At 48.4% G+C, this 26,504-nt stretch overlaps 1 protein-coding gene across 6 annotated transcripts; it reads right to left on the minus strand.

Moving 5' to 3' along the window:
• Positions 1–285: 285 nt before the first annotated feature.
• On the minus strand, positions 286–24,155 carry ZDHHC1 (zinc finger DHHC-type containing 1). 6 transcript variants are annotated; one of them, XM_030458026.1, is made up of 13 exons: positions 24,027–24,155; positions 21,844–22,062; positions 19,202–19,264; positions 18,750–18,925; positions 17,845–17,946; positions 16,603–16,727; positions 16,104–16,262; positions 12,663–12,775; positions 4,813–4,898; positions 4,344–4,420; positions 4,167–4,260; positions 2,936–3,038; positions 2,204–2,680 (listed from the first exon to the last, which is right to left on the minus strand). In XM_030458026.1, exons 2-13 carry the CDS (start codon positions 22,060–22,062, stop codon positions 2,294–2,296), a joined length of 1,704 nt encoding a protein of 567 aa, XP_030313886.1. In that variant the 5' UTR covers positions 24,027–24,155; the 3' UTR covers positions 2,204–2,293. The 6 variants fall into 6 exon arrangements, with proteins under 6 accessions (XP_030313884.1, XP_030313885.1, XP_030313888.1 ...); XM_030458024.1 differs by lacking the exon at positions 4,344–4,420 and having other exon boundaries at positions 286–2,680; XM_030458025.1 differs by lacking the exons at positions 4,344–4,420; positions 19,202–19,264 and having other exon boundaries at positions 286–2,680.
• Between the last annotated feature and the right edge of the window lie 2,349 nt (positions 24,156–26,504).

A 26,504-nucleotide genomic window follows, 5' to 3' on the forward strand; every position in this document is an offset into this window, starting at 1 on the left:
GGATAAGAAAACACATGAGGTCTGCCCAGGAGCCCCTGCTAGGGAGAAATCACCAATGTTTCCTGGGTGGGGGGGCAGCTGGCCTCTGAAAACCCTGCACCCAGCTTTACTGCAGGGTGCCCTTCTCTTGGGGGGACAGCATTTGAGAAGGGAAACAACTGGAAGGACTTTGTGTCACCCAGCAGTGAGCAGCCAGCCTGGGTCTGCAGCCAAGCAGTGCCATGGCTGCTGCTCCACCAGGGTCATTCCCACATGATCCCATTTGTCATAGGGTCAGAATGCCTTGGGAAGCTGTAAGGAAGCTGTAGGGAGGGTGAGCACAGGCAAACCCTGCCTACAGGTTTTGGTATTGACTCCAAGAGCTCCTTGGGACTCACTTCTGCTCATCCATGGCTCACGTAGAGTCCAAGCTCCTCATTCCTTTCAAAAATCACTCAGAGAAGGATGCCATGACAGCTCTTCAAAGAAACCTGGGGTCAGTGATCATGTCTACACTGCCATGCCAAAATTCCCCATGGAATGTCCCAAAGAGTGCTTGGCTTGGCTGGTCCTGTCTATGAGACCCACTTACCCCATAAAACCCCTTGGCAAAGGACTCCCCTCCTCCAGCTCCAGCTCTGCAAGGATTGTGGTGTTTCCAGCAGCAGATGCAGCACTTTTCTTCCTCCTTGAAGGCAAGAACCACCTGAAATGCCCCCAGTATGGTGGTGTGGGCCAGTGGTGGGGTGACCCTGAGGGAGGCAGCCCAGCTGCTGGCATTTGGGGGAGCCCCCGAAATGGGATGAGCCTTTAAACACACAGCAAGCACCTTTGTCTGGCTGCACCAGGGAGCTCCCAAGAAGAAAATCTCTCTGGACATAAAGCTCCAGGGAAGTGGGCTTTGTGTGGAGCTCAGAGCAGCACAGAAGGCAGCAGAAGCAGCAGGCCAGGCTAAGAAATGTGTACATCAAAACCAGGAGGCCAGTCTGCCTGTCCCATGTTGGGTTTTGTCCCCAGACATCCTGTCCTGCTCACAGATGCTCACAGATTCCCATAGCAGCTGCTGGGCCTTGTCCCTGCACTGCCTGGAGCCTGGAGGAAGGCTCAGCTGTGATTCCAAACATCAAAAGAGGATCAGGGGGAATGAAGGCTCCAGACTCCCTGTGCTTGCTCTTCTTGGCTGCTGAACCTGTGTGTTCACACCCAAGAGCAGCCCCGGGCCCTCTCCAGGAAGGGTGCAAAGGGCCAAGGCAGCTGCTGGGGAAAGCTGAGAGGGAAGGGAAAGGGATCAGTGGAGCAGCAGCAGCCCAGGCAGCTCCCTGCTCCTCACCTCCAGCACAGGGTACAACGAGGCCAAGCACTGGCAAGGTGCCCCAGCATCTGCTGTGGGGTTTTGCTGAGCTGCAGAGACTCCAGGCTTGGCTGGGGACTGATGTGGAGCTGGCAGCCCAGGAAATGGAAAGGTTTCAGGAGCTGCTGCATCCCAGCCCACTGGGAAGGTGGAGCAGGTCAGGCAGAGCTGCCCTACAGAGCACATCCTGGTGAACCTGGCACAGGGGAAAGCAGTGGGGGGACAGGACAGTCCTGAGGCTGCTCCGTGGCCCTGTGCAGTACCTAAAGGCTGACAGGGTGCAGGCAGATGAGAAAATCAGTTTGCTGGGTGCAGGGAAGAGCAGAGATGAGGCTTGTTCTTCCCCAGGCACTCTCCCAGAGTGTTACAAGGTGTGCAGAGGACCAGGAGTGAACAGACTTTGCCTATGGAGAGCACTCCCCACTTCTCCCTGCCTCAGGTTTGCCTCCTGCCTTTGGCTGAGCATGAGGAATGCCAGACTGCAAGCTGGGAGCAAGCACAGAGCATGGGGACAAGTCCCTCAGAAAGGGACAAGCCCCTCAGCACTCTGTGGGGCAATAACACACCTGATCCCCTGTCTGGATGTCTCCTTGGCAAGGAGAGGAACTCTGGGGCACTTCTGGCTTAGAAAGTGGCAGCAGCTGGAAACAGTGATGCTGTGGGGGGTTTGCTGCCTCCCTGCTGGTTTTGCTGCAGGATGGTCACCATCAGGAGAGGGGAAGCTGCAGGGAAACAGGGGAGTCACTGGAGTTAGTAGCTTTGAAGCAGAGACAGAGCCTTGTTCCCAAAGACTATGGGTTTGGAAAGGTGCTCACTAGGCCACTGTGGTGTTTGTCCTTATGTCCTTAATGCATGGATTTTGCCTGCCCACGTGCTGCTTGCTGGTGCATTTTCTGTGGTGTGGCTCAGATGTGCCCTCCCCAGGCTGGGGCTGAGTGATGGGAGGTTCTCCACTGCTCTTACTCACAAACACAGCAGGAATCTTAATAAAAAGTTCCAGGTCTTGTTCCCCATGTCTGTCTTGCTGGCAGCTTTTCCTTTTTCCCTTGTGCCTGGAATACAGATTCTTCTTCCTCTCACCTCTGGGATTGTCTGTGGACAAGGGACAGTGCTGAGAGCTCCTGGAGTTCTTCTTGGGAGGCCTGTGAGGGTCCATGCTCCCAAGGTGAGTCTGAGCCACAGGAATCTCATCCATGGACTCAGCAGACTCTGAGTGATACTCAGCTGGGGGTCCTGCTGCCTGGATGAGGCCAAAGCTGCTGGGGGGCAGAGCAGATCTCTGAGGAAAAGCTGGCACCAAGGGGTGAAGGCTGGGGGAAGATGAGGTGGCAGCAGCTGGGGCTGGGAACTCTAGAGATGGAAAGGAAGAGAGAAGAAACTTTAAGGAGAGGGAGAGATCCCTCAGCCCCACAGAGACATCAACACCCCCAGGAACTCTCATATGGCTGCCCCACCACTGTTAAAGGAAACCACACACATATTTATGAAAATCCCCTGTGGAAATGTCTCCAAGCCCTCAGAAGCACTCATTTTCCCTTCTTAGGCAAGTTACCTTCCTCCCACTACTGGGTTTTCAGAACACACTTCACATCTGTGCAGTCTCACCTGGCTGAGGATCTGGGAAAGGGGGCCAAGATCCAGGGTGTGCTTTAGATCTGCTGTCCCCTGCTGAGGAGGAAACTTTATGCATCTTCTTCCTCCTTTTTTTCTGTCGTGAAAGCAAGAGACAAGAGAAGGGAATTCAGCCCCAAGAAACAAAACATCATGGCTTTTGATTCCTGCCACTCTTTAATTCCTCTTATTTAATGATGAGCACAAGGTATGAGCATAGCCCAAGAATAATTTATGCTTTAAAGGTTACTGTAAAGCAGTGGCAGAAATCAGGTATCTAATGAAGACAGACCTGGTCTGCACACAGCAGTCACAGGGGGCTGGAGGATGCATTTGTAGTGTCAAAACAGAAGGGGGAAGTCAAAGTCCCATAAGACAGGACATGCCCAATGTCAAAATGTGAGTTGAAAAGGAGGTTTTTTTACAATCTAGATGACAAGACTTGATTGAGCTTGGAGAAAACAGGGAGAGCATCTGGAAGTAGGTCCATGAATATCAAGAGTGTGGAAAACTGGACTTTGGGCAGCTGTTTTATAGACTCAGGCTTTATCTCCACATGCACCATCTTCCCATGGGCTTTAACATCACTTAGAAAGCTGTAAAGGGTGGGTGTCAGGAGGATGGGGACAGCCTTCTTTCCTGGCCAGTGACAGGACAAGTGGTGATGGGCACAAACTTGAATATAAGAAACTTCATCTAAACACAAGGAGGAACTTCTTTACTTTGAGGATAGCAGAGCACAGGCTGCCCAGAGAGGTGGTGGAGTCTCTGACTCTGGAGACATTCAAACCCCATCTGGATGCCATCCTGTCCAACCTGCTGGAGGTGAAGCTGCCCTGGCAGCAAGGTTGGACCAGATGATCTCCAGAGGTCCCTTCCAACCATTCTCTGATTCTGTGATCCATATTTGAACACATAAACTCTTGGATTTTGCTCTACAGCAACAAGCACAGCTTCTTATATCATCAAACTAGTAAAAACCTACAGTCACTGACCTGTACTGGAGCTGGTGAGGGACCAGCAGAATATACCTGATCAGGAGTGGGAGCTGGGACAGGAGTGTCACTGGGATGTGACTGTAGTGTACAGCCACACCTCCACATACACCCTGAGGACAGGGAGAGCACAGGCACCCACAGTCACCCCTGGGCAGGGGCACCCAGCCAGGCACCCTGGGGAAGTGTTGGCTGCAGAGGTTCTGGCACGTAGCAAACCTCCTGCTCACCTGAGAAAGGACCAGAGAGGGAAGAGTTGGGGTGTCTGGAGAGGAGCTCTGCTCAGGGGCAGCTTCATCACTGTGCACACAGAGCCTGGAAAAGCTGAAAGAGATTGACAAGAGGCTGCCCTCAGACAACAGCCCAACACTTCCCCCTGAACGCAGCCTGCCCAAAGCATCCCTCACCTTGCACAGCATTCCCAGTAAACCTGCAGGGAAACTTTTCCTGGGCAACTGTGCAAAATAGAAAGGATTTCCTCTTCCTTCCCCAGGGACATGAGTTATTAGGCAGGGATTAATTAAGAGACAAGGATGGTGTTTTCCCTTGCCTGGGTTACCAGCTTTGCTGCTGAGATTCACCTCGCAACAACCTGGAATTAATGAGCTCAATACAGAAATTATCAGGCAGCTTTAAAGTCATTTTAATATAAAACAGCTAAACAGGGAAGGTGCTTTCCCAGAAGAGGAGGGAAAAGTACTCCTGCAGCTATTTACCCTCCTAAACTCAGGGATTTCACCATGCCTTGGGGTCAAAGCATTGGTACTCCCTATTCTCCTTGGTATTTCTACCTTAGGGTCCCACCAGTGCCTCTGGGGACCATTTCTCATTCACCATACACACTGCTGGGAAACTCCTAACTACCATTTTACTCACTCTTTTCCTGAAGTTACTGTTGAAAATTCCTCTACTTGAATACCAGGGTTTGTAGAGCCAGGGTTACCTGGAAAAAAGTCTGCCTCCTTGGAAAAAAAAAAAAAAAAAAAAAAAAAAAAAAAAAAAAAAAAAATAACAGTTTCAAACCGATGTGGACACCGAGTGGAGAAGATGGACATCACTGCTATTTCCTTACAGAGATGTCTTCTCCCTCCTTCCTCAGTCATATACCAGAAGTCTTGTGTCCTACAGCTGGAACTCAGCAGGACTCTGCTACTTCAGAAGATGGAAAAGCAAGACTGAGACAATTAGAAGCCCCTGATTCATTCATTTAGTGCAGCCAGTATTTCATCTGACTCAGAATCAAATCAGAGCACCCTTGCAGAGAGCAGCTTAATCATTTCTTGGGACCTCATTCAAAATAGCACTTAAAGCCTCCATTAGTTATAGAGTTAGGTCATAGGAGTTAAGCAGGGAATGCAAAAAGCTTCTTTTAAATGCATCATGGAGGTGATGAAAATGTAAACATGCAGCATACAGGGAAAGCAGAAAGTACTTTCAGTTCCTAGTGTGAATCCTTTAAAAAAAACTGCTGTTTGGTTTTTTTTTTTAAAAAAAAAGAACATCATGTATTGCTCACTTGCCTCTGGCAGTGATGAATCCCAAGAAATGCCATCCTGAATCTTAAAATTACATATGCTCATAAACATGCAAGAAGGTCAACAAATAAGCCTCTTAAATCCAAGTGTCTGCATGACACAAATGAGCTCCCAGTTCTCCCTCTAAGGACACGGTTCTGATGCCCAGAGTGCCAAGTGAAGCAGGGCAGGAAGCTCTGCTGCAAAAAAAAAAAGCTCAAGTGTTCCAGGAGAATTTGGACTCTACTTTTCAGCTGCTCCTCAACTTGAATCCTTAGCAAGACAACTCCCTCTTCAGCATTTCAGTGTGCAGTGCCATCCACACTTGAAGGCAGCTTTCAGGTGGTAAAGATGGAGGGATTTTCATAGAATCATAGAATCCTAGGGGTTGGAAGGGACCTCGAAAGATCATGTAGTCCAACCCCCCCTGCCAGAGCAGGGCCACCTAGAGTACCTCGCATAGGAACGTGTCCAGGCGGGTTTTGAATGTCTCCAGTGAAGGAGACTCCACGACCCCCCTGGGCAGCCTGTTCCAGGGCTCTGTCACCCTTACAGGAAAAACATTTTTCCGGATATTCAACTTGAACCTCCTGTGCTCCAATTTACACCCATTACCCCTTGTCCTATCACTGGTCACCACTGAGAAAAGCCTAACTCCATCTCCCTGACACTCACCCCTTACATATTTGAAAACATTGATGAGGTCACCCCTCAGTCTCCTTTTCTCCAAACTAAAGAGACCCAGCTCCCTCAGCCTTTCCTCATAAGGGAGATGTTCCACTCCCTTCATCATCTTAGTAGCTCTGCGCTGGACTCTTTCAAGCACTTCCCTGTCCTTCTTGAACTGAGGGGCCCAGAACTGGACACAATACTCCAGGTGCAGCCTCACCAATGCAGAATAGAGGGGGAGGAGAACCTCTCTTGACCTACTAACCACACCCTTTCTAATGCACCCCAGGATGCCATTGGCCTTCTTGGCCACAAGGGCACATTGCTGGCTCATGGTCATCCTCTTGTCTACCAGGACCCCCAGGTCTCTTTCACCTACACTGCTCTCCAGCAGGTCAGCCCCCAACCTATACTGGGACATCTTGTTGTTCTTCCCCAAATGCAAAACTCTACACTTCCCCTTGTTGAATTTCATCATGTTTCTCCCTGCCCAACTCTCCAGCCTGTCTAAGTCTCTCTGAATGGCAGCACAGCCTTCTGGTGTGTCAGCCACTCCTCCCAGCTTAGTGTCATCAGCAAACTTGCTGAGGGTACATTCTATACCCTCATCCAAGTCGTTGATGAAGATATTGAACAACACCGGTCCCAGTACCGACCCCTGAGGGACTCCACTAGTCACACAAATTTTAAATCTGTTTTTAAATCAGCTTCCAAAAAAGCTTAACCAAGCTCATGGCAACTTATTTGTACAATCAGCTTGCTCAGCAAACTTGGAGAATGAAGGCAAAGTTGGACATCCCACAAATGGGGACCTGAGAGATCAGGGGCACTGATCTTGCACTGCACTGCAAGAAATTTTCATAAATAATCCAGAGAAGAGCAGAATAGAAGAGTGAGATGATAAAAATGAAAGGCAACCATGAAGAGGTGCAGGAGATTCTTCCAATATTGATTTAAGGGATGATAAATGGCAGACAAAAATCAATACTGCTGGATGTAAAATGATGCACAGAGGAAAAGGGGAGTAAAATTCACTTATTCAGCAGTGGTCCCTGGACTAGAAAAGAATTCATGGAGCTGCACGTTTGGTGGCAGCCAGGAAATCATTTCAGCTGGTAGGAATGAAAAGGAAAGGCATAAAAAAAGAAGACAGAAAATAAATAAACTCAGCAGCAGCCTGGACACCAGATTCTCTGTAGTGTTCCAACCTCTTCCTCCTCAGGAGGACTGGAGGAGGTAGAGAGAAGGGATAGAGAATCAGGGAAGGTATGGAGCAGGTTTTGTACAAGAAACAGCTCGTGGGTCAGAGCTCTTCCCTCAGCAGAGAAACCACTCAGAGAAAGCAAACAGGGAATAATGGTTTGCCAGCTCTCTAACCCAAGATCTAGGGAGCATCAAATGAAAAAAATCAGGCAGCAGTGTAGCAGGAAGAGCCTTTCTTGCTCCTGAGGCTCAACGAGCTGCTGGCCTTCCCATTGCCTCGCACAAGAGTGAGCTGAGTGAGCTTCCTCCTTGGGGGTGTGTGTCCCACCTTTATTGGCCCCCTGGTAATAGGGGGCCTGCCCTAATCAGGCACAGGTGGACTCACACCCACTCTTTGGCAACTGGAGGCACCTGGTTTATCTTGTTTCTCTACATTTCCCCCCCCTTTTTTTTTTTTTTTCTTACCCTGGTTTGCCCTAGCTTACAAACATTTTAACACTGATTACAGGATATGCTTATAGCTTACGGGATCTAACCCTAGCTTACAAACATACAACACTGATTACAGGATTTTTACAAACATTTAAACATTTTACACTTATAGCTTACGGGATTTAATCCTAGCTTCTAAGACTGACACAACACTGACACACTTAAACATCTAAACATACACCTCACACTGCTGCAGCCCAGGCAAACCGTTCAATGTCAGCCCAGGCACTTTTCACAAAGTCTCTACCTTTTGTTCTTCTCCCTCCTGTATCTGCTCTTCCCTTGGCTTCCCTCTGCTCAGGGGTTTCCAAAGAGCCTGCTGGTTCCTCATGGGTTTCTGGTTCCTCATGGGATTCCATACACGGGTTTTAACCCTTCCCCATGGGATTCCATCCTCTTGGCTTCCCTCTGCTCAGGGGTTTCCAAAGAGAGAATCCTTATCTTGGCTTCCCTCTGCTCAGGGGTTTCCAATCCAAAGAGCTTGCTGGTCATACCTTTCAGGGAGAGTGTTAGCCCAGGCACTTTTTCAAATCAGGGAGAATGTTCCTGTTGCCAGCTCCTCACACTGCTGCTTCTTTAGACATCTGTATGTTGCCCACATTCTCCACCCAATGTAACAGGAAGAGCCTTTCTTGCTCCTGAGGCTCAACGAGCTGCTGGCCTTCCCATTGCCTCTCACAAGAGTGAGCTGAGTGAGCTTCTCTCTGTGGGTGTGTGTCCCACCTTTATTGGCCCCCTGGTAATTGGGGGCCTGCCCTAACCAGGCACAGGTGGACTCACACCCACTCTTTGGCAACTCGAGGCACCTGGTTTATCTTGTTTCTCTACACAGCAGTTTCAAAAGAAACAGCAGAAAAGCTGCATTTTTCACACAGCCTGGAAATAAGCCATAGCCCTGGACTGCCACAGGATGCTGCAGGTGGATTCAAGAAGAAACCAGAACTGTTTGTGTGAGAAAACAGCAAATAAATAACAAACCCCTTTGGAGGTCTGAGCTCCACAAGCCCCTAATACAGACTGCCAAGTGGTGGGAGAGGTTCTGGGGAGGCAGTGGTGGAGCCAGGGTGCTGATCTGCCAACCTTCTGCCAGAAGAGAGACTTCCAAAATTACCACTTGCTTTTGAGCATCAGTATTTGTGTCCTTGTTAGATAAGAGTTGCCAAACTGGAAAGCCTTTTGTTACATGCTCTTATTTCCATTGATCTTGTAGAGAGAGAGAAAAAAAAAAGGAAAAAAAAAAAGAGGTGGAAAAGAATTTACATCTGTTTTATAGGTGGTAACAACAGATTTGAAGAGAATGGTTTTAGCTGTTCCAAACATGAGAGCTTTCTGATTTGAGAATTCTGCTCCTTGGGGCTGCTACAGACAGGGTTTGTCCAAGTGCTGGATTAATAATCTGCAGAAATTAACCAGCTGTGTTTCAGACAGAGTTTTTAACTCAAGTCAGCTCACTGCTCATCATCAACTGAGCACCAAGTGTACAGAAATGTTTCCTCAAAGCTCCTTGGGGACCAAATTCTTACCATTTACATCCAAGCCTCCTGCACCAGAGTTATGAATGAAGAAGAGCAGACACAACCCCATGTCCCTGGGAGTGTAGAGGAGGGAGATGTAGATCTTTCCTGAGGAAATGAGCTGCAGCAGGAGGCAGCCTGGGGGCCTGAGCACAGCAAACCAGCAAGACCCAATGTCCCCAGCATGCAAACAGGACTGCAGGGCTGGCATTTCAAATGAGATTAATAAATCTTGAGAATATCACAAACAATTCTTCCCAAGCAGGGAATGAAAGAGCTTTTGAAAATCCATTTTGTCTATTTCAGCCTTTTATAAATTATGTATAACTGAGGCAGCCACATAAAAAAAAAAAGCAACCCATTAGAGCTGGCTATCAGAAGCAGATGGAAGAAGACTCAATCAATAGAAAGTAAAATGTTCTCTCAGTGTGATGAAAACACTGAAAACAGGTGAGTTCCAGCCTCTCCCCACTGCCACAGTCCCACAGAATCACTCTTGATGGAAAACACCTTTAAAATCACCAAGTCCAACCATGACCTAACTCCACCAACCATTAACCTAACTGTACCAAGTCCAGTCATTAGCAGGACAGCCAGTGTCCTTCCACTGGGACATTTGGTGTCAAAAAGCCACCCTTTGCAGCTGGACTGGCAGCATTCAGCTTTTACTCCTGCTGAAAAACATTCTGCTAAATGCAGAGTGCTCAAGTTCACTGCCACCTCCCAAACCCTGCTCATACCCAGACTCTTTAAGTTTCATGGTGACAGCTTCAGGGTGGATTCAGCTCCCTTGCCCACTGCATCTCCTCTCATCATCCACCCCAGTGACAGCCACTGCCCTGAGATGCTGGCTGGCTGGAGGAGAGGCAGAACTAACCAGGGAAAAATGGTTCTTGTCCCAGAGAAAAGTGGGGCTGTTGCAAGTGTCAAGGCCAAAAGTGCAAACTAGGTTCAAACCAGGCTTTGGAAGAGAGAAGCAATGCTGAAAAGGTGAAGGAAGTAACACTGGGGTTTATTATTTAAAGTTGAACCTCACCAGCCTGAATCTATTGTCCAAAGCAAGTTCAAAAGCTTTAGAAATGTGTAAAAAGCACATCCCAGCTTGCTTGACTTTGAAAGCCAGCCAGCTCCCTGGTATGAATGTAATTAGACATGAAAGCATTGGGTTGGGTTTAGTTTATATTTATTTATATTTCTTTGGACTGCTGTGCAACTGCCTACAGAAAAACCCTTCCTTGCAGATGGGGCTTTGGGCAGAGTGAGAAAGGCAAGGGCTGGACCTGTCCAACTGCTTTGCATTTTTCATGACATCTGAACCACCCAACTGTGCAGAATGAGGGCTTTCACTTGGGGCATGTTCTGAGAAGGATTTTACAAGCACATAAGTATCCTTTAACCTGAACAAGAATCCTTTAACCTGGACACAGCCAGAGACTTAACCACAGACAAACATGGAAAACTGAAGCCAAAACCAACAGCAGGGCTTGAACAAGGCTCCTAAACAAGGACTAAAGAGAAAATGCAGGGTACTTCTCATTGCCTGAAATGAATGAACAGTTCAGACAAAAGGGGGAAGAGGATGATTTCCATTTTCTGCTCACAACGTCCTGGCTCCATTACAAAGGATTTCTGTGCTCAGGCAAAAGCAGGCTGCAGTCAACACAGCAGCTTACAAAAGGCAAGTCAGTCCATGTACTCCTACTCCAATCTATTTGTTTGTGTTTATCTCTGGTTGCTATGTAAGAAACAAGGAAAATCTGGTGGGTTAAGGTTTTTTCTTAACAATTATTTGGCCTCATCCAGCCTGTCTTGTTCCCCAGGGTACCCAGTGCAGCCCTGAAACACAGCCCTCCTTTTCACCCTGCTTCTTCTAGGCTTGCTGCTTCAAACTAACCATCTCTCCACCTAGAAAACACCAGTGCAGAGAGGAGAACATCACTGAGCAGCTGTGTGCACACACACAGAGTCCACCCCTGTCCAGAGGTATTTTCAGTATCAATCAAACTGCAGTAACTAGGAAGTGACTGGACCTAATGCTTTATCACTGCTTTAATTTTCATGGTAAGCAAAGCTCTGTGAGACAAAGTGCCAAATATTTTTGTTGTTATGGAAACCTCTGTTGAAACTGAAAGTTCAACTTTTCCAAGGCAGTAAAAAAAAAAAATGCATATTAAAAGCTGGGACCTCCATTTTATCCAGAGAGGGAATTAACTCACTTTTCCCTTTGCTTTGACAGGGAAAAACTATGGATGGTCCTGAGAGATCCCAGTATCTCTATACAGATTATTTAGATGAAGCTTGGATTTAATTAATTTTTTTCTGAAATATAAAACTGGCTGTAAAGAACTTGCTAGAATAAAACTATATAAGCTTACACAGGATTGCAGAACTGCAAAATAATTTAGATTAGGAAGAATTTCTGGAAGTTTCTAGAGCAACCCCCTGTCAAATCCAGTGCAAAATCTGTCCACTCAAATCTTGAGTAACTCCAGGGACAGAGCTGCCTTGCAGCAAAATAAATGACACTGCACCTCTCCATCCACAGCAGAATATAAATGCTTCTGGGGAATATAACAGCATTAAAGAACTTGTACAAGTCTTTTTACAGAGGCACTGCTCAGCAGCACTGAAATCACAAGGACCCTTATCACTCTGCAAACTCAACTGAAAGAAAAGCAGGTATCTGGGTCATTTCTGAACACAATTGGTGTTCCCTTTCTTTTCAGGATGGTTAATCTGGTATCCTCAGCTGCTTGAGGGTCAGCCCCAGTTTCTCCAGCTGCAGAGCCTGTCTCACTTTCAGTCATGACCTGAGCTCCTGCTCACAGGAGCCAGCAAGTCGTGCTGTGCCACCCAAACAGATGGCCCTGTCTGTCCCCAGGACATGGCCCTTCCCATTCTGTGCTCATCCTCATTCCTGCTGACACAGGCATCTGTGTGACTGCTTGGTGAACCCAATGGGAGGGAGCCAGTCCAGCTAAACACGAGCTCAACTATTCTTTTAATCAAGTTTATTCTTACCCAGATGAGTTCCCCCACCCTTGTTCGCTTGCATGACTGCAAGGAACAGCTGTGCTGGCAGAAGAGAACAGACAGTGCAGGGCCCAAAGCAAGTGCTGGATGAAGAGAGTGGGTGGGATTGGTTCCTTTGGAAACAGGGCTTGCTTGTGCCCCAAGTGTTCATCAAATCACAAGCCTTCCACTCCCACATCCTACCCAATTCTCTACCTCTGAGCTCTTAACTCCAGCAACTTCCTCTAAAATCTGGAGCTTGCAAACTTTACAAGTGAGGCTGGTTTGGGGAAATGGACTTGAAAGCATGAGGAGTAAGTACCTGGCTGGGGCTCAGTTGGGAGGGAGAAGATTCCTGGTGCTTGTCTCCCTCTTTTGCCTCTTGCTGGGGTCGTTGCTGCAGGATGTACTCATATGTAGTCAATTTGTTCCACACTGGGAGGAAAGAAAAGAGAGCTCAGTGCAGGAAAGGTCACTCCCTGATTGCACTGACACAAACAGTCTGGATAACTGCACAATCAAATAGCAACTATAGACATGAAAAGCCTGACTCTCCAAGCCAAAAGTACCTTTGCACTCTATCTCTTGCTGTAGCTTTTATTGTCACCATCACACTTTCTCAGTCCCACTGCCTTCTAAAGCTCCCTACACATGAGGGGGCCTTCTGTGCTGGAGTCATTTGTTCAGCTCACAGCAAATCCATTACTCATAGCCCAGAGGGTAAGATCTGTATCAGTCAGACAGCTCATCAAGCAGGCAGCAGGTCCATGATGCTAAATGGAGGAAAGAGATTTAGCACGTTAGTGTGTCCCGTGGACTGAGACAATGTCCAAACCTGTGAGCATTAAACATCCAGCCTGCCTGGTGCCAGACAGACATGGTCAGAGCTTGCAAGTGCCTGTGTTTATGTGCTCCTAAAAGCAGAAACACATCTGCTTCCACCAGTGACCAAAAACAGGTGACTGAGAGCAGTTCAGTTTCTTCATGAGACCTAAAACATTGCCAGGGTCCTAAACTCAAGATGTTCCTCCTGTAATCACCCCCTGATGGTCAGTGTTTGTAGAGCACAAAGCCCAGAAATGGTTTCTGAGGGTTTGCAGTGCCCAGCCTTGTAGTTATTACCCCTTTGTTACAGAAGAGCAGCTAAAGCAGGTGCCCAGAAATGGGACATCCAGACTCAGAGCTTTCCTCTGCCTGGAGAAACTGCTGTCACTCACGTCCTACACCTCCCCAGAGCATGCCAGGGGCACAGGGCTGCTTCAGAGAGGAGAGCAGAGGAGTGCCCCTCCTGGGAAAGCAATGAGCTTGCAGAGAAATAAGAGTTCATGATCCATTTGGCCAGAAAGATGAATGTGAGTCTGCAGCCAAGTGATCAACAAATGCTCCGAGTGGGGACAGGGCTGGGTGCTGGCAAATGCTCCTGGAATGGTGCAGTGCCCTTTATTTGAGAAACACAATATAGCTGCATAAGCAAAGAGCTAGAAAGCATTTTTAATTTAGAGCTGGTTGCTTTCTGCATACTTAACAGTGGCATTTTAAAAATATTTTAATAGAGGTATTTAGTTCAAACATATTGCACGTATCTGGCCAGATACCACTGCAGCACATACTGTGCAATACATAATCACAGCCTGTGAAGAGCCCCATAACCCCTCTTCTAGTCCTTTCCTATATTCCCTGCTCTTTTTTTCTTTTTATTCTGCTTACTAATGGCCTCTCAGTACTGAAGAAAAAAAGAAATCCTCCCTCTAAACTTCTGAAGTGCCACGCTTCACTGAATGCCTCTGGAACGAGTCTCAGTCAAGACTGGTAGTTTGAATAAATGGCCCTACTATTTAGAGAAAAATTGACTTCCTTCCTTTTGAGTGACAGCAGTGAGGAATTAAAATCAGAGCAGCAATCCTGAAAAAGTCACTGTGCTTGCAAAAAAACTAGATTCTAAAAGGTTCATAGCCATACCTGACTTAAGGTTTTTTATGTGGGAGCTTAAAGGCAAGAGCACTCAAAGGGGGGTTATTTTCTCCCTGTAACTTAATTCTTTTTTAAAAAGAAGTTTTATGAAAGTATTACTCACAAGAGTAACTTCATTTTAATTGGTAAACTGTGTTCTAATCCTAAAAGAGGTCAGGCAGTTCATTCCAACACTGCCTTAAAGCATTCAGAGGAAACTACTGACAACTCCAGGGGTGAAATAGAGGAGGCATTTCAGCCAGATGTACTTTGTCTGTTTCCCTGAATCCCAGCTGGAAGTGCACACAGACTCCTGTAACAAACCAGATGGGCCTCAGCAGGGCAAATATTGCATGGGCTGACACCTGGCACTTCTGCACAGCTGGGACTGGTTTCAATAGGGTAGCAGATTTTCATGGCATAGAATGTTAACAAAAAATAAACAGTCATTAAATTCTGCTTCCATGTAATTCATAATGATTTAAAACTGGGCCAGAAATAGAAATGAACTTGGCTCAAAATTTATGGTGAAAGAAGGAACAAAACCACCCCAGGACAATAACACAACAAAAAGTCTCACAAATCCAGTGGCACTGGTGCAACACAAACCCTCTCCTGCTGGGCTGGAGAGAGCTGGGCTGCATCCCAAGCAGGGAGCACCCTCTTGTGGAAACTCTCCACCAAGACAGGATAAATCCCACTCGGGATTAAGCTGAATAATCCTTGCTTTTCCATCCAAAAGAAACCTTTGGTGCAGCTTTGCTGTGCTTTTAGTCTTTCTGTAGTGCTAGATGGTCTTTTGAACTTTACAGACAAGCAGCATGAACCCAGAAAAGTCAACTTTCCTTTCTCCCAAGTTGCAGTGACCAAATTTGTTCAGCTCAAAGAGGCAGAAAGAGAAAACAATCAATGCCTTCACTGACTGCAAGGCTGAGGCCAGCAGAGGAGCACTCACTCACTCACTCACTCACTCACTCACCAAACCCTACACTTAAGGAGGGCAAGTATTTTGCTTCTGGAGTGGTGCTGGTGTGTACTGACCTAGTTTGTGTTGGCATCTGCATCACTGTCAACTGACAACCCAAAAATCCCTCCAAGGATCCTCTGTAACCACTGTCCTCATTTCTTTTCCACCACATCCCTTCTTCCTGAGTTTTGGCACCAAAGACCACACTGCAAGTGTAAGATCTTTTCTCATCATGACTTGTGTCAAGCAGCCAAACAGCCTTGGCTTCATTATAGATGAAAAAAAGGTTTTTGATGCCCATGTGTACATAAACAAACATAAAAATGCCTTCTTGACAGGGCACCACATAGGAGCTCTAACGAGAAGCCTTTCTGGGAACTCTTCCTCTGAATTCCACCAGATCCAGTACAACTTCCACAAAGGGACCCTGACTGATTTAGATTCCAGACAAAAAGCAACAAAAAGGCTCTCAAATAACAGAAGGGGAGCACAGTGAAGAGACTCACAAGAGCCTGTATGTGGACCCAGCCTGGATCTGCCAGTGCTGGCACTGAGCTGGCATTAACCCCTCATTCCACCCAGCCTCTCTGCTTTCAGTTCCAGGGTACCACAGCTTAAGACACGTGAATGCACAGGTCCAAAGCAAGCCCCACATTGCAAGTGCATTAATAAATCTATCTGGTGCTGGGGAAAAAACCAGAAGTATCAAGTTAAACCCAAATTTTCTACCTTTTCAGTGGCAATCTTGTACCACGTGTGTGTATTTCTGACACCAGAGGATGCAGGAGGAGGAGAAATTAAATGAAAATGAAGCAGGGATATAGATGGGAGGAACACAGCACTTACTGAGATAGATGTGAAAGGTCAAGAGGTGGCCTAGGAGGATGACAGTCATTAGGCTGAGGAGAATGAAAAGCCCAGCTGTCACCAGAATGGCAGATGCCTGAGTTTCCACAGGAGCTGCTGGAAGGAACACGAGCCAGCGGTCTGCCTGGTTCTTCAGAGCTGTAAAACAAAAAGAGTACAAGGTGTGTAGGTTGTCCAGGTATTGAAAGTTTCTAACTTATCTTTAGAGCTGGAAATACTCCTAACTCGAAAAAAATAGTTAACTATTTATATTAAATAACTGTTTATAGTTAACTAGTTAGTCAGAACTCCTAAGACACATTATGCCTTGTGTCTGCAAAGCCTTTAGGGAGAGCAGCTGGGATGACCCTCCTGCAGAAAATCCCCTCCCTGCAGAAATCTAAAGCTGAAGGAGTAAGGGATGGAGTTCCTCCTCAGCAAGAGAGCCCACAGAACCCAATCCCACGTGGCTGGTTCCCAGCTGAAGCACTGCCAGTACCATCAAAGTGCCCGTCGGAGCGAAGCATCCCGGGGTCCAGGAAGAATTCCACAAAAACGTAGCAAGCAACGAGGAGCAGAGGGGCAAGACCCAGAATGGCAGAGAGGACACTGTTCAAAAAGAGCCTGCAGGGAAAGGGAGAGAGCTGAGGGGCTTCAGGCACAGCATACACACAAGTCAAAACCCCAGCCCCTCATAAAGACAGCCATAGAGCCAGCCAGCCCGAATCCCAGTGGGGGTTCACAACAGGTCTGACTGCTGATTTGTTACTCTGAGGGACCAAACTGTGACCCTGCAGAGGAACTGAGGCCCAGAGAAGCTGTGGCTGCCCCCTCCCTGGAAGTGTCCAAGGTCAGAGTGGACAGGACTTTAACCAACTTGATCTAGTGGGAGATGTCCCCTGCCCATCCAGGGCACTGGAACTGGGTGACCTTTAAGGTCCCTTCCAATCCAAACCAGTCTGTGATTTTATTTCATTTTATTTTGTTTTATTTTATTTTATTTTATTTTATCCTATCCTATCCTATCCTATTCTATCCTATCCTATGTTACCCTATCCTATGTTATCCTATCCTATCCTATCCTATCCTATCCTATCCTATCCTATCCTATCCTACCCTATCCTATCCTATGTTACCCTATCCTATGTTATCCTATCCTATCCTATCCTATCCTATCCTATCCTACCCTATCCTCTTACCCTATCCTAACCTAGGACAGATAAAGAGCTCCCAGTGCAGGCACCCAGCAGTAATAATTCCTTGCTTTCCACATTGTTTTAGTGAAGGGAAGTAAATGGAGAAGCAATAATCAGCAATAACCTCTTTATTATTGAGGTTCTTCATCTCAAAGCTGGCACAGGTCAGAGGATCCCTAGATGGTCCCTAGAGGTCCCAGGTTGTTTCCTGGTTCCATGCCCATTTCAGCTCTCAAACCCACTCAGGACAGCCAGTTAATATCCCATAAGCTTTTCCTAATACCAAATAAGAAGATTTTCTAGATGTCTACCTACAAAATTCCAAGCAGGAGTTTTATCCCTGGTTATTTAAGTGTCATACTCGTGCCTGTGTTTTCCACCTGGGTTTCTCATGACTGATTTTTATCCAGCCAAGGTCTGAAGGAACAGTGGTTCTGTGGGGCTGAGCACAACCTGGACTGAGATGGAGATGGAGAACCTTGGGAAGAGAAGGGGTGACACCACTGGTGCAGGGCTGTGCTCCTCTCACCATGCCTGCCTCTTACCAGTAATTCCTCTCTCCCACACAGTTGTTGAGCCATTTGCAGTGGTGATCAAAGCCACACACACACTTGTTGCAAGTTCCACAGTGCTTTGATTTGGCACTCCTGCCAAAGAAAAGGTGGCATTAGCATGGCAGCACCAGCACATCACCAGGGGTCCCCAGTGACACAAGGACAGGGGGGTACAGCAGGAGAGATCCTGGGAATAGTGAGAAGTCCTTCTACATCAGGAGCACCTCAGCACCAACATCTTGGCCATTACTGGACCACAAAGTTTATGGGCACAAATTTGAACACAGGAAGTGTAACCTGAACATGAGGAGGAATTTCTTTATTTTGAGGATAGCAGAGCACAGGCTGCTCAGAGAGGTGGTGGAGTCTCTGACTCTGGAGACACTCCAAACCTGGATGCCATCCTGTCCAACCTGCTGGGGGTGAAGCTGCCCTGGCAGCAAGGTTGGATTAATGATCTCCAGAGGTCTCTTTCAATGCCTAAAGCTTTGTGCACAAGACCACTGCAAAACGTGCCTTTCCAGGTGTGATTTTTTTTTATTTGGAGATGATTTATTGCTTATTTGAAACCCTTTATCTTCCTGTCTGCCCTCAAGCATTCCCTGTTACCATACCAGCACCCAACCAAGCACAAGCACACAGGCACAAGTTCCATGTCATTAGGTCAAACACTGATGTCCAGGTAACATGGAATCCTCTCCACACAATGCCTGAGCAGCAATTTAAATAGAACACAGAACCCTGCACACACCCAGCCCTGACACAGGATGAGGTTTAACCCACGGTGCAGAGCTTCAGAGGCTCCATCTCAGACTTCTGGTCTGACATGAAAGACCAGTGGTGAAAAGTAATGGTGAAGAAGACAGAGGAGCAGACAGAGCAGAGGAGATACTTACACATTGACATCACAGACATGGCAATGATGGTTTTCTATGACATGTGTGTGTCGGTCACGATTGAAGGTGGCCAAGGGCCCTAAATAGTTTTTTTCTCTCACATTTGCATCCGCAGGATCAATGGAGACTGCAGTAAGGTGGACAACTAAATGGTAGATAAAACACACTCCTGGACACTGAAATACACAGTTAAGGATTATAGGAGTGATTTAATGCATGTGCTTTCATCCTTAATACACAGTCCACACAAATGGGAAAATATATGGCTTAGAATCAGAAATCCAGAACAGACTGCAGCACATTAACCTGAGCTTCATTTGTGGGGATGTCATAAATATCCTCTGGGAAAATATAACTAAGCCTAGAGGAACAACTCTCCTTATTATCTATTCCTTTGCCTCATAGATATGTCCTTCCTAGCACAGGAGTTTTTAAAAATGACTTTTACTTACCAGAATCTGACCCCATGTGCAGACTGCTGGCACAGCTCCACCTTTCCTAGTCCATACAGAGCCCTTGGAAAGGAACAGTCAGTTAAGGCCATGCACATGCCCCTTCACAAGACCAAACTTCCAAGAAAGAAAAAAAAAAAAGTCACATCAGGGATCACACACTGATCACCTTGCTTGCTTTTTCTTACTCAGAACCTGAAGGACTTGTCAAGGTTGCTTAAAACATTAATTCCCCAGAGTCTCCCTTCTAAAGGCAGCAGCAAATCAAGAGCAAATACACTTCAGATGTTTGGAAAGAACACACAAATATGGAAGAAGATGGAAATGAAACACAGCCACCCTGCACCACTCTGATTTAGAGTTGGTTTCTCAATATTCTGCAATGAAATAAGCACCCGTGCCCAAATGAACCTCTTTTATTTATTATACACCCAGAGGTGGACACCTCTGATCACACTGATGGCTGTGGGAAACAGTGGGAAACAGAGCAGTGCAGGAGGGGAAGAAAAAGGGGGTCCCCAGCTGACTGGAGCTCTGACAACTTTGGCACAAGAGAAACATCAGTGCTTTATTAACTGCTAGGAAAACTTGGGGAGATATTCATCTGGTTTATTAGGGTGACTTCAGATTGAGGGAGGAACAGGGAAGAAAACTCCATGAGGTTTGAACCCTGATAAGAAGGCTTTAGGTAAGATAGGCAGACATCTGCCCATGGTGAGTTAATGATACTGATATCATGCTGCTCTAAGTAAAACCATGATAAGCAAAAGCCTCCCAGACACACAAAGACATAAATCAGATGTATAAATGATGGAAGTGCATATCCCATCTCTTCAGAACTTTTCCCAAGATTCTCTCTGTAATGGTTCCTGGTTATCTGGTTCTGCTAAGAAAACACTCAGTGGGACAAAGCCTTGTTAATTGACTTTATTTTCACAAGGAAGATGTTACCAGAGAGGTAACAAAAGCAACCCCTGGCTCACAAATTATAAACCCTCACCCTCTTGGTAAGGACTAAACCCAGACCTCTGCACACCCCTCCCACTCTGCCACTATTTAGTCCACCAGAAGCCAGGGCCTGGCCTTGGGGAAGTCCCTTCCCTGGGCACAGGTGAGAGTACCAGGTGGCACTGGGAACACTGGGATTGTTCCCAGCACACCCCATCTTCAGTCCCTCTCCTTCCCAGCTGCAGGAGCTGCCCAGCTCTGGAGGGATGGGTTGAAGAGAGGTGGAAACCACCCAGGGCTGGGCTGGGCTTTGCACACAAGGCAAGGTCCTCATCTTCTGATACTGCCCATGCTTTAAGGACCCCCAGATGTGGATAAAACCACTGCCCCACACCAGACCCCTCCTCTGAGGCTCACACTGCATCTCTTCACCTTTCACTCACAGATTTTCTACAGAGGAGAAGGTTCTGCAAGAAGATCAATTGCCCATCCAACACTGTCCCAAACCAGCTGCCTCTGAGGATGAAGAGGGTCAGCACAGGGAGTGTGGCTGCACATCTGTCCTGGTTTGGGCCAGGATAAAGGGGATTTTCTGTCTTGTCCTTTTGCTTTCAGCTCAGTCTCTTGTCAGCAGCTGCACTTGCTGAAATTCACAGCAAGTTTCTCAGGCAGTGGCTGCTCCTGGGACTGATAACTCCATGGTTATAGTTACAGCCAGAGCCTGGTGTGCAGAGCCAGGGACACTGCTCAGCTCTGAGGAACAGTTTGCCCTCCAGAAGGAATAAAGAGGTCCCACCTGCAGCCTCCTTTGGGGAGGAACAGACAAGAGAGATGCCAGAACTGACCAAACAGAGGATTCCATCCCATACACCTCAGACTCAGGATAAATTGGAGGGATCAGGAGGGTCAAACCCCTTCCTGCTTCCCCTTCTTCCCCTCTCCCTCTTTGCTTCAGCATCCTGGGAGGATTCTGTCTGTTCCTCTGCCTGTGCTCCTGATCCATTCCAGCCTGGATCTGTGTGTTCCTGCCTCCAGCTCCCAACTCCTGCTGACCCCAGGATTCCAGCCTGGACCTTCCCAGGGCTGCCCTGCAGCCTCAGTGGGGATGGGAGAGTTATTGGGGGAAAGGGGGAGGAACCTGGGATCAATTTCCCTGTATATTTGTATAGATTTAGTAATTTTTCCTATTTATCATTACTGTCTCATTAAAGCTGTGCAGTTTAGTTTCCAACCCATCAGTCTCTCTCCCTTATTCCCTCTCCTTTCTTTATCAGGGAGGAGAGGGGGAATTAATAGAGAGACTCTGTTATTCAGCTTAATTGCTGGGCCAGTGTTAAACCCTGTCACCATCCCAGCCAGGATCTTTCAGGAGAGGCTTTTTTAGCACAGTTTCCCTCAGACCCTGCAGCACACTTGCAAAAAGACTGATGGAAAAAGCCACGGGCAGAGGTTGAGAGCAGGGGAGCCTCAGAGTTCCAGACAGAAACCTCAGCAGAGTGATGAAGGAGACAAGCAGTGAGCTACAGAAAGTGGAAGAGCAGAGAGGACCTCAGAATGCTTTTTATAGGCAGAAGATGATGGTTAAAGTTTGGAGACCCTCTGGCTCAGCTGCTTTCTCCTATGCTTTCTCTTGACACCTAAAACCCTTCCCAGAAAATCCCAGGGAGAATTGATCCCTCTTGACCAAAGGATACGATGTAGCCAGCAGGCAGCCAGTGTCTGGGCAGGAGAGGAACCAGGATCCCAAAGCCAACCAGAGCAAAAAAGAGGTAAAGGAACCAGGCAAGGATCTGGAAAAGGTGCAGAGGCCAGCTCCATCCATTCCTCCGAGCACGCTGGGCCTGCACCTCAGGAACAGCTTCCCCCAAAATCTCTGGAGCTGTCTTGTTAGGAGTTTTATTGCAGATATTCATCTAGAGAAAGAGAGAACAAAAAAAAAGACATGGTAGGAAAATACTCTGGTTGAGCCTCAGCCCTGGAGATACAGTCCAAGGAGCACAGGAAGGTGGAGAGATTAAAGTGACACATCTGAGGAGAGATTAAAATTGAGTAAAAAGGGCAAAAAAAAAAAGAGTATTTTGGTGGCAGTCCAGAGATGGAGTGTGATACGTGGTGGCCTGGGGATGTGGTGATGTCAGAATGGTGGCAGAACAAACACTTGCACAAGATACACCAAGTTTTGCACAAGATACATCAAGTTTGGCACCAGATACACCAAGTTTGGCACCAGATCCATCAAGTTTGGCACCAGATCCATCAAGTTTGGCACCAGATACACCAAGTTTGGCACCAGATACATCAAGTTTGGCACCAGATACACCAAGTTTTCCATCCAGCTGGCCCAGAGAAGTACAGCAGGTGGCCCCTCTGGAGCTCTTGGTCCCAAACTGCAACTTTGTGCTACACCACATCCAAGAAAACAGAGTCAGCAACAAAGGAAGTGGAAGGACTAGAAACTGAAAAGGCGAACTGATAATTTAATGGGAAAAAAAAATTAAAAAAAGAAAGGTAGCAGGAGTTATCCCACCACACAGCTATAAAGCAGGGCACTGCTGTAAGAAGGTTCTGTGTGCAGGACATCCAGGCTTGATGATTCACACCGTCTGGTGTCCTGGAAAGGAAGATATAACTTCAACGAGGAGTTAGGAACCATAATCAGGGAGCAGAATCCAGGGTAGCAGTGTCAAACTGGCACTAAGAAGCTCTGCTGGACCTGAGCTGACTCGTGGTACCTCTGCACCATGCTGACTGCTCCTTAGGGGGATGTTATATCAACATCTAACAGTGATAACTTGTACCCAGGAGTGCTGAAAGAAAAAGAGGAGGGTCTCTAGTTCATTTGCTGTGGGTTTTTTATAATAGTTCCAGTAGCAGAAAAATGCCAGAGGGCTGAAAGACAGCAAAGAGGTGAACACACTGCAAGAGGAAGCAGAACAACTGGAATCCTGACACACCAACCCCAGGCAAAGGGCTGGGATTATCTTTTGGGGGTCAATTAGTACAGAAGCAGGGTGTAAGAATACAAATTAATGTGTTTGATGCTTGTCAGCACCCTCAATAAAAAAAAAAAATCTTCATTTCAGCCTATGAAGAGCTGAGCAGCACCTGCCTGCAGCCACAGCTGAAGCTGCTGGATGGCAACTGGCTCATCAGTGACAAGAAATAGGGACTAAAAGTTTGATGTCCTCCTCATAAGGCTGTTGAAAGCTTGATGAGCGTCACTTTGAGCTACTTGTTACAAAACTTGTTTGAAGAAACTCCCACTTTTCTCCTTTCTTCTACTAAAAGCCTGGGGGGGGGGGCGATGCTGGAATCCCCATTTTGCTGTTTTGGCCCAGCAGATGGTTTCAACGTTCTGTTACTTCATGGGAAGAGCTTTGTTCCATTCGATAGATTTATTTATTTTTTTTTTTATGTGAATTGTGACTAAAACCACCCCCGTGTGCCTCTGGGCTGAGCTATCCCCGGGCTGGCTGGCAGGGAGGAAGCCACATCGGCTGTTCCCTTTTGGAAGCAAAGCTTTTCCTGCCTTTCCATGACAGCTCCACGGCTCCTCCTGTAGCTGTTCCACTGCTTTATCCAGGGGTGAAACCCAAAGCTGGCCGTGAGGAGACTCCAGGGAACAACCCCTCAGGTGCCCTGAGCTGCAGCCATGCCCCGCACTCCCTTCTCCCCAGACACAGAGAACACTGACTCCAAAAGAAAGCAGGGAACGAGGTCACCAGCAGGCTGAGCTCAACACCCGTCTCCGGCAGCGCAGCCAGGCGAGCAGGTCCCGCGGGCCGAACCGGGCCGAACCGGGCCGGGCAGGCGCGCTGTGGAGGCCTGGGCAGATCTCCCCCACCCCTCCGCGGCTCCTCCACCGCCCCGTCCTCACCTTCTCCCCGCGGAGGCGGTTCAGAGCGGCCCCGTCGCCGCCTCATCCCCGGGCGGGTATCGGGAGCCCCCGGCACGGCAGCTCCGGGCTCCTCCGGCGGGTTCAGGCCGCTGGGCCCGTCGCCATGGCAACGGGACCGGGCTACGGCGGGGCGGAGGGGACAAACAACCTCGGGCGCGACCGCCTGATCCTCAAGAACCGGGCCGGGGTCACCCGGGGGTCCGCAGGATCCAAACACCCCCCAGAACCGGGGGAAACGTGGGAAAGGCTCCGACCCCGGCGGGAGAGCGGCCTGGGAGGTGCAGAGCTGGGAAAGAAAGGGCAGCCCGAGCCATGCAAGGTGCTCCCTGCCCCTCAGCCCCTCTGAGCTGTGTCTGCTGGCATGGCGGGTCCGGAACTCCGGACCCAGCAGAACCGACTCCAGGGATGTCTGGATCCACAGGGAAGCAGCAGGAATGCTGCGGATATGTCATTGCCTTGCAGAGTTTTACCCAGGGTGTTATTCCATAGTGTGGGTACCACCCTGTGCCAAACTGAGGGCCGGTTCTGTCCAGGACACCTCACGGAGAGAAATAAATGTTTAAAATCACAGAATTGTGTCATGGGCTGGGTGGAAAGGAACCTTCAAAGGGTGTCCCACAGCCTGCAGTCAGCAGGGACATCTGCAACCAGACCAGGGTGCTCAGAGCCCCGTCCAACCTGCCCTGGAATGGTCCCAGGGCATCTCCCACCTCTGGGCAACCTGGGCCAGGGTCTCAGCATCCTCAGTGTAAACAGTTTCTTCCTTGTCTCTAGTCTGAATATCCCCTCTTTTAGTTTACAGCCATCCCTCCTTGTCCTATTGCTACAGTCCCTGCTGAAATACCTGTCCCCATCTTTCTTACAGCTCTCCTCCAAGTACTGAGAGGCCACGATGAGATCTCCCTGGAGCCTTCTCCAGCTTAAAAAATGCCAACTCTCTCAGCCTGTCCCTATAGCAGAGCTGCTCCAGCCTGCTGACCATCTTTCTGGCCTGATCTGGACTCACTCCAACAGCTCCATGTCCTTCTTGTGCTCCAGCTCTGCAGGAAGGGATCAGAGAAGAGGGGGAGAATCCCCTCCCTTTGCCCACTGCTCATCCTGCTCAGGACACAGCTTTCTGAGCTGCAGCCCATGCTGTCAGCTCACAGTGAGCTTCTCATCAATCAGCATCTTCCAGATCTCTTCCACAGGGCTGTTCTCCATCCATTTGTCCCTCTGGGGACAATACCCTGGGGAGTATCAATACCCCTGTATTGATACCAGGGGTTGCCTGGTATCAGCTGCAGGGCCTTGAGCCTCAGAGGGTTCACACAGAGTCACTTCTTGAGCTTATCCAGGTCCCTCTGGATGTCATCTGATCCCTCTGGAATGTCAGCTGCACCACTCAGCTTGGTGCCACCTGCAGACTTCATAGAATCATAGAACCATAGAATGGGCTGGGTTGGAAGGGAGCCCAGAGCTCATCAAGTCCAACCCTTGATCCACTCCCCCCGTGGTTCCCAGCCCATGGCACTCAGTGCCACATCCAGGCTCTTTGGAAAGATCTCCAGACACGGAGAATCCACTACTTCCCTGGGCAGCCCATTCCAATGCCTGATCACCCTCTCCAGAAAGAAATTCTTTCTCATCTCCAACCTAAACCTCCCCTGGCACAACTTGAGACCCTGCCCTCTTGTCTTGCTGAGAGTTGCCTGGGAAAAGAGCCCAACCCCCCCCGGCTCCAACCTCCTTTCAGGGAGTTGCAGAGAGTGATGAGGTCTCCCCTGAGCCTCCTCTTCTCCAGCCTCAACACCCCCAGCTCCCTCAGCCTTCCTCACAGCAATTCTGCTGGATCCCTTCACAGCCTCCTTGCTCTTCTCTGGACCTGCTCCAGCACCTCAAGCTCCTTCCTGAGCTGAGGGGCCCAGAACTGGACACAGGACTCAAGCTGTGGCCTCCCCAGGGCTGAGCACAGGGGCAGAATCCCTTCCCTGGACCTGCTGGCCACGCTGTTCCTGAGCCAGCCCAGGATGCCATTGGCCTTCTTGGCCACCTGGGCACACTGCTGGCTCCTCTTCAGCTTCCTGGCAATCCAGACTCCCAGGTCCCTTTCTGCCACTCTGTGCCCAGCCTGGAGCTCCCCATGGGGTTGTTGTGGCCGGCACTTGCTGGGTGAGGGTGGACTCCATCCCACTGTCTGTGTCACTGGTGAGGATATTAAACAGGAATGGTGCCAATATGGACCCCTGAGTCACACCAGTTGTCCCCAGTTTCCATCTGCACATCAGCCAGGGACCACTACCCTCTGGATACACCTATGCAACCAATTCCTCATCCACTGAGCAGCCCACCCATCTAATCCATCTCTCTCCCATTTAGAGAGGAGGGTGCTGAGGGGCAGTGTCAAAGGCCTTCCATAAATCCAGGTTGGTGACATCTGTAGCTCTTTCCTTGTCCACTGCTCCAGTCACTGCATCA

Source organism: Calypte anna, chromosome 11, assembly GCF_003957555.1.
Source record: "Calypte anna isolate BGI_N300 chromosome 11, bCalAnn1_v1.p, whole genome shotgun sequence".
Classification (NCBI taxonomy): domain Eukaryota; kingdom Metazoa; phylum Chordata; class Aves; order Apodiformes; family Trochilidae; genus Calypte; species Calypte anna.

What these genes read in the sequence shown, in the direction of transcription:
- ZDHHC1 (XM_030458024.1), bottom strand. Translation starts at nt 22,062, where the DNA reads ATGAATATCTGCAATAAAACTCCTAACAAGACAGCTCCAGAGATTTTG. An exon ending in GTGGGAGAGAGGAATTACTG is followed by an intron (nt 16,728 to 17,844) that starts GTAAGAGGCAGG and finishes CTTTCCCTGCAG; the next exon opens with GCTCTTTTTGAACAGTGTCC. An exon ending in CTCCGACGGGCACTTTGATG is followed by an intron (nt 16,263 to 16,602) that starts GTACTGGCAGTG and finishes TTTGTTTTACAG; the next exon opens with CTCTGAAGAACCAGGCAGAC.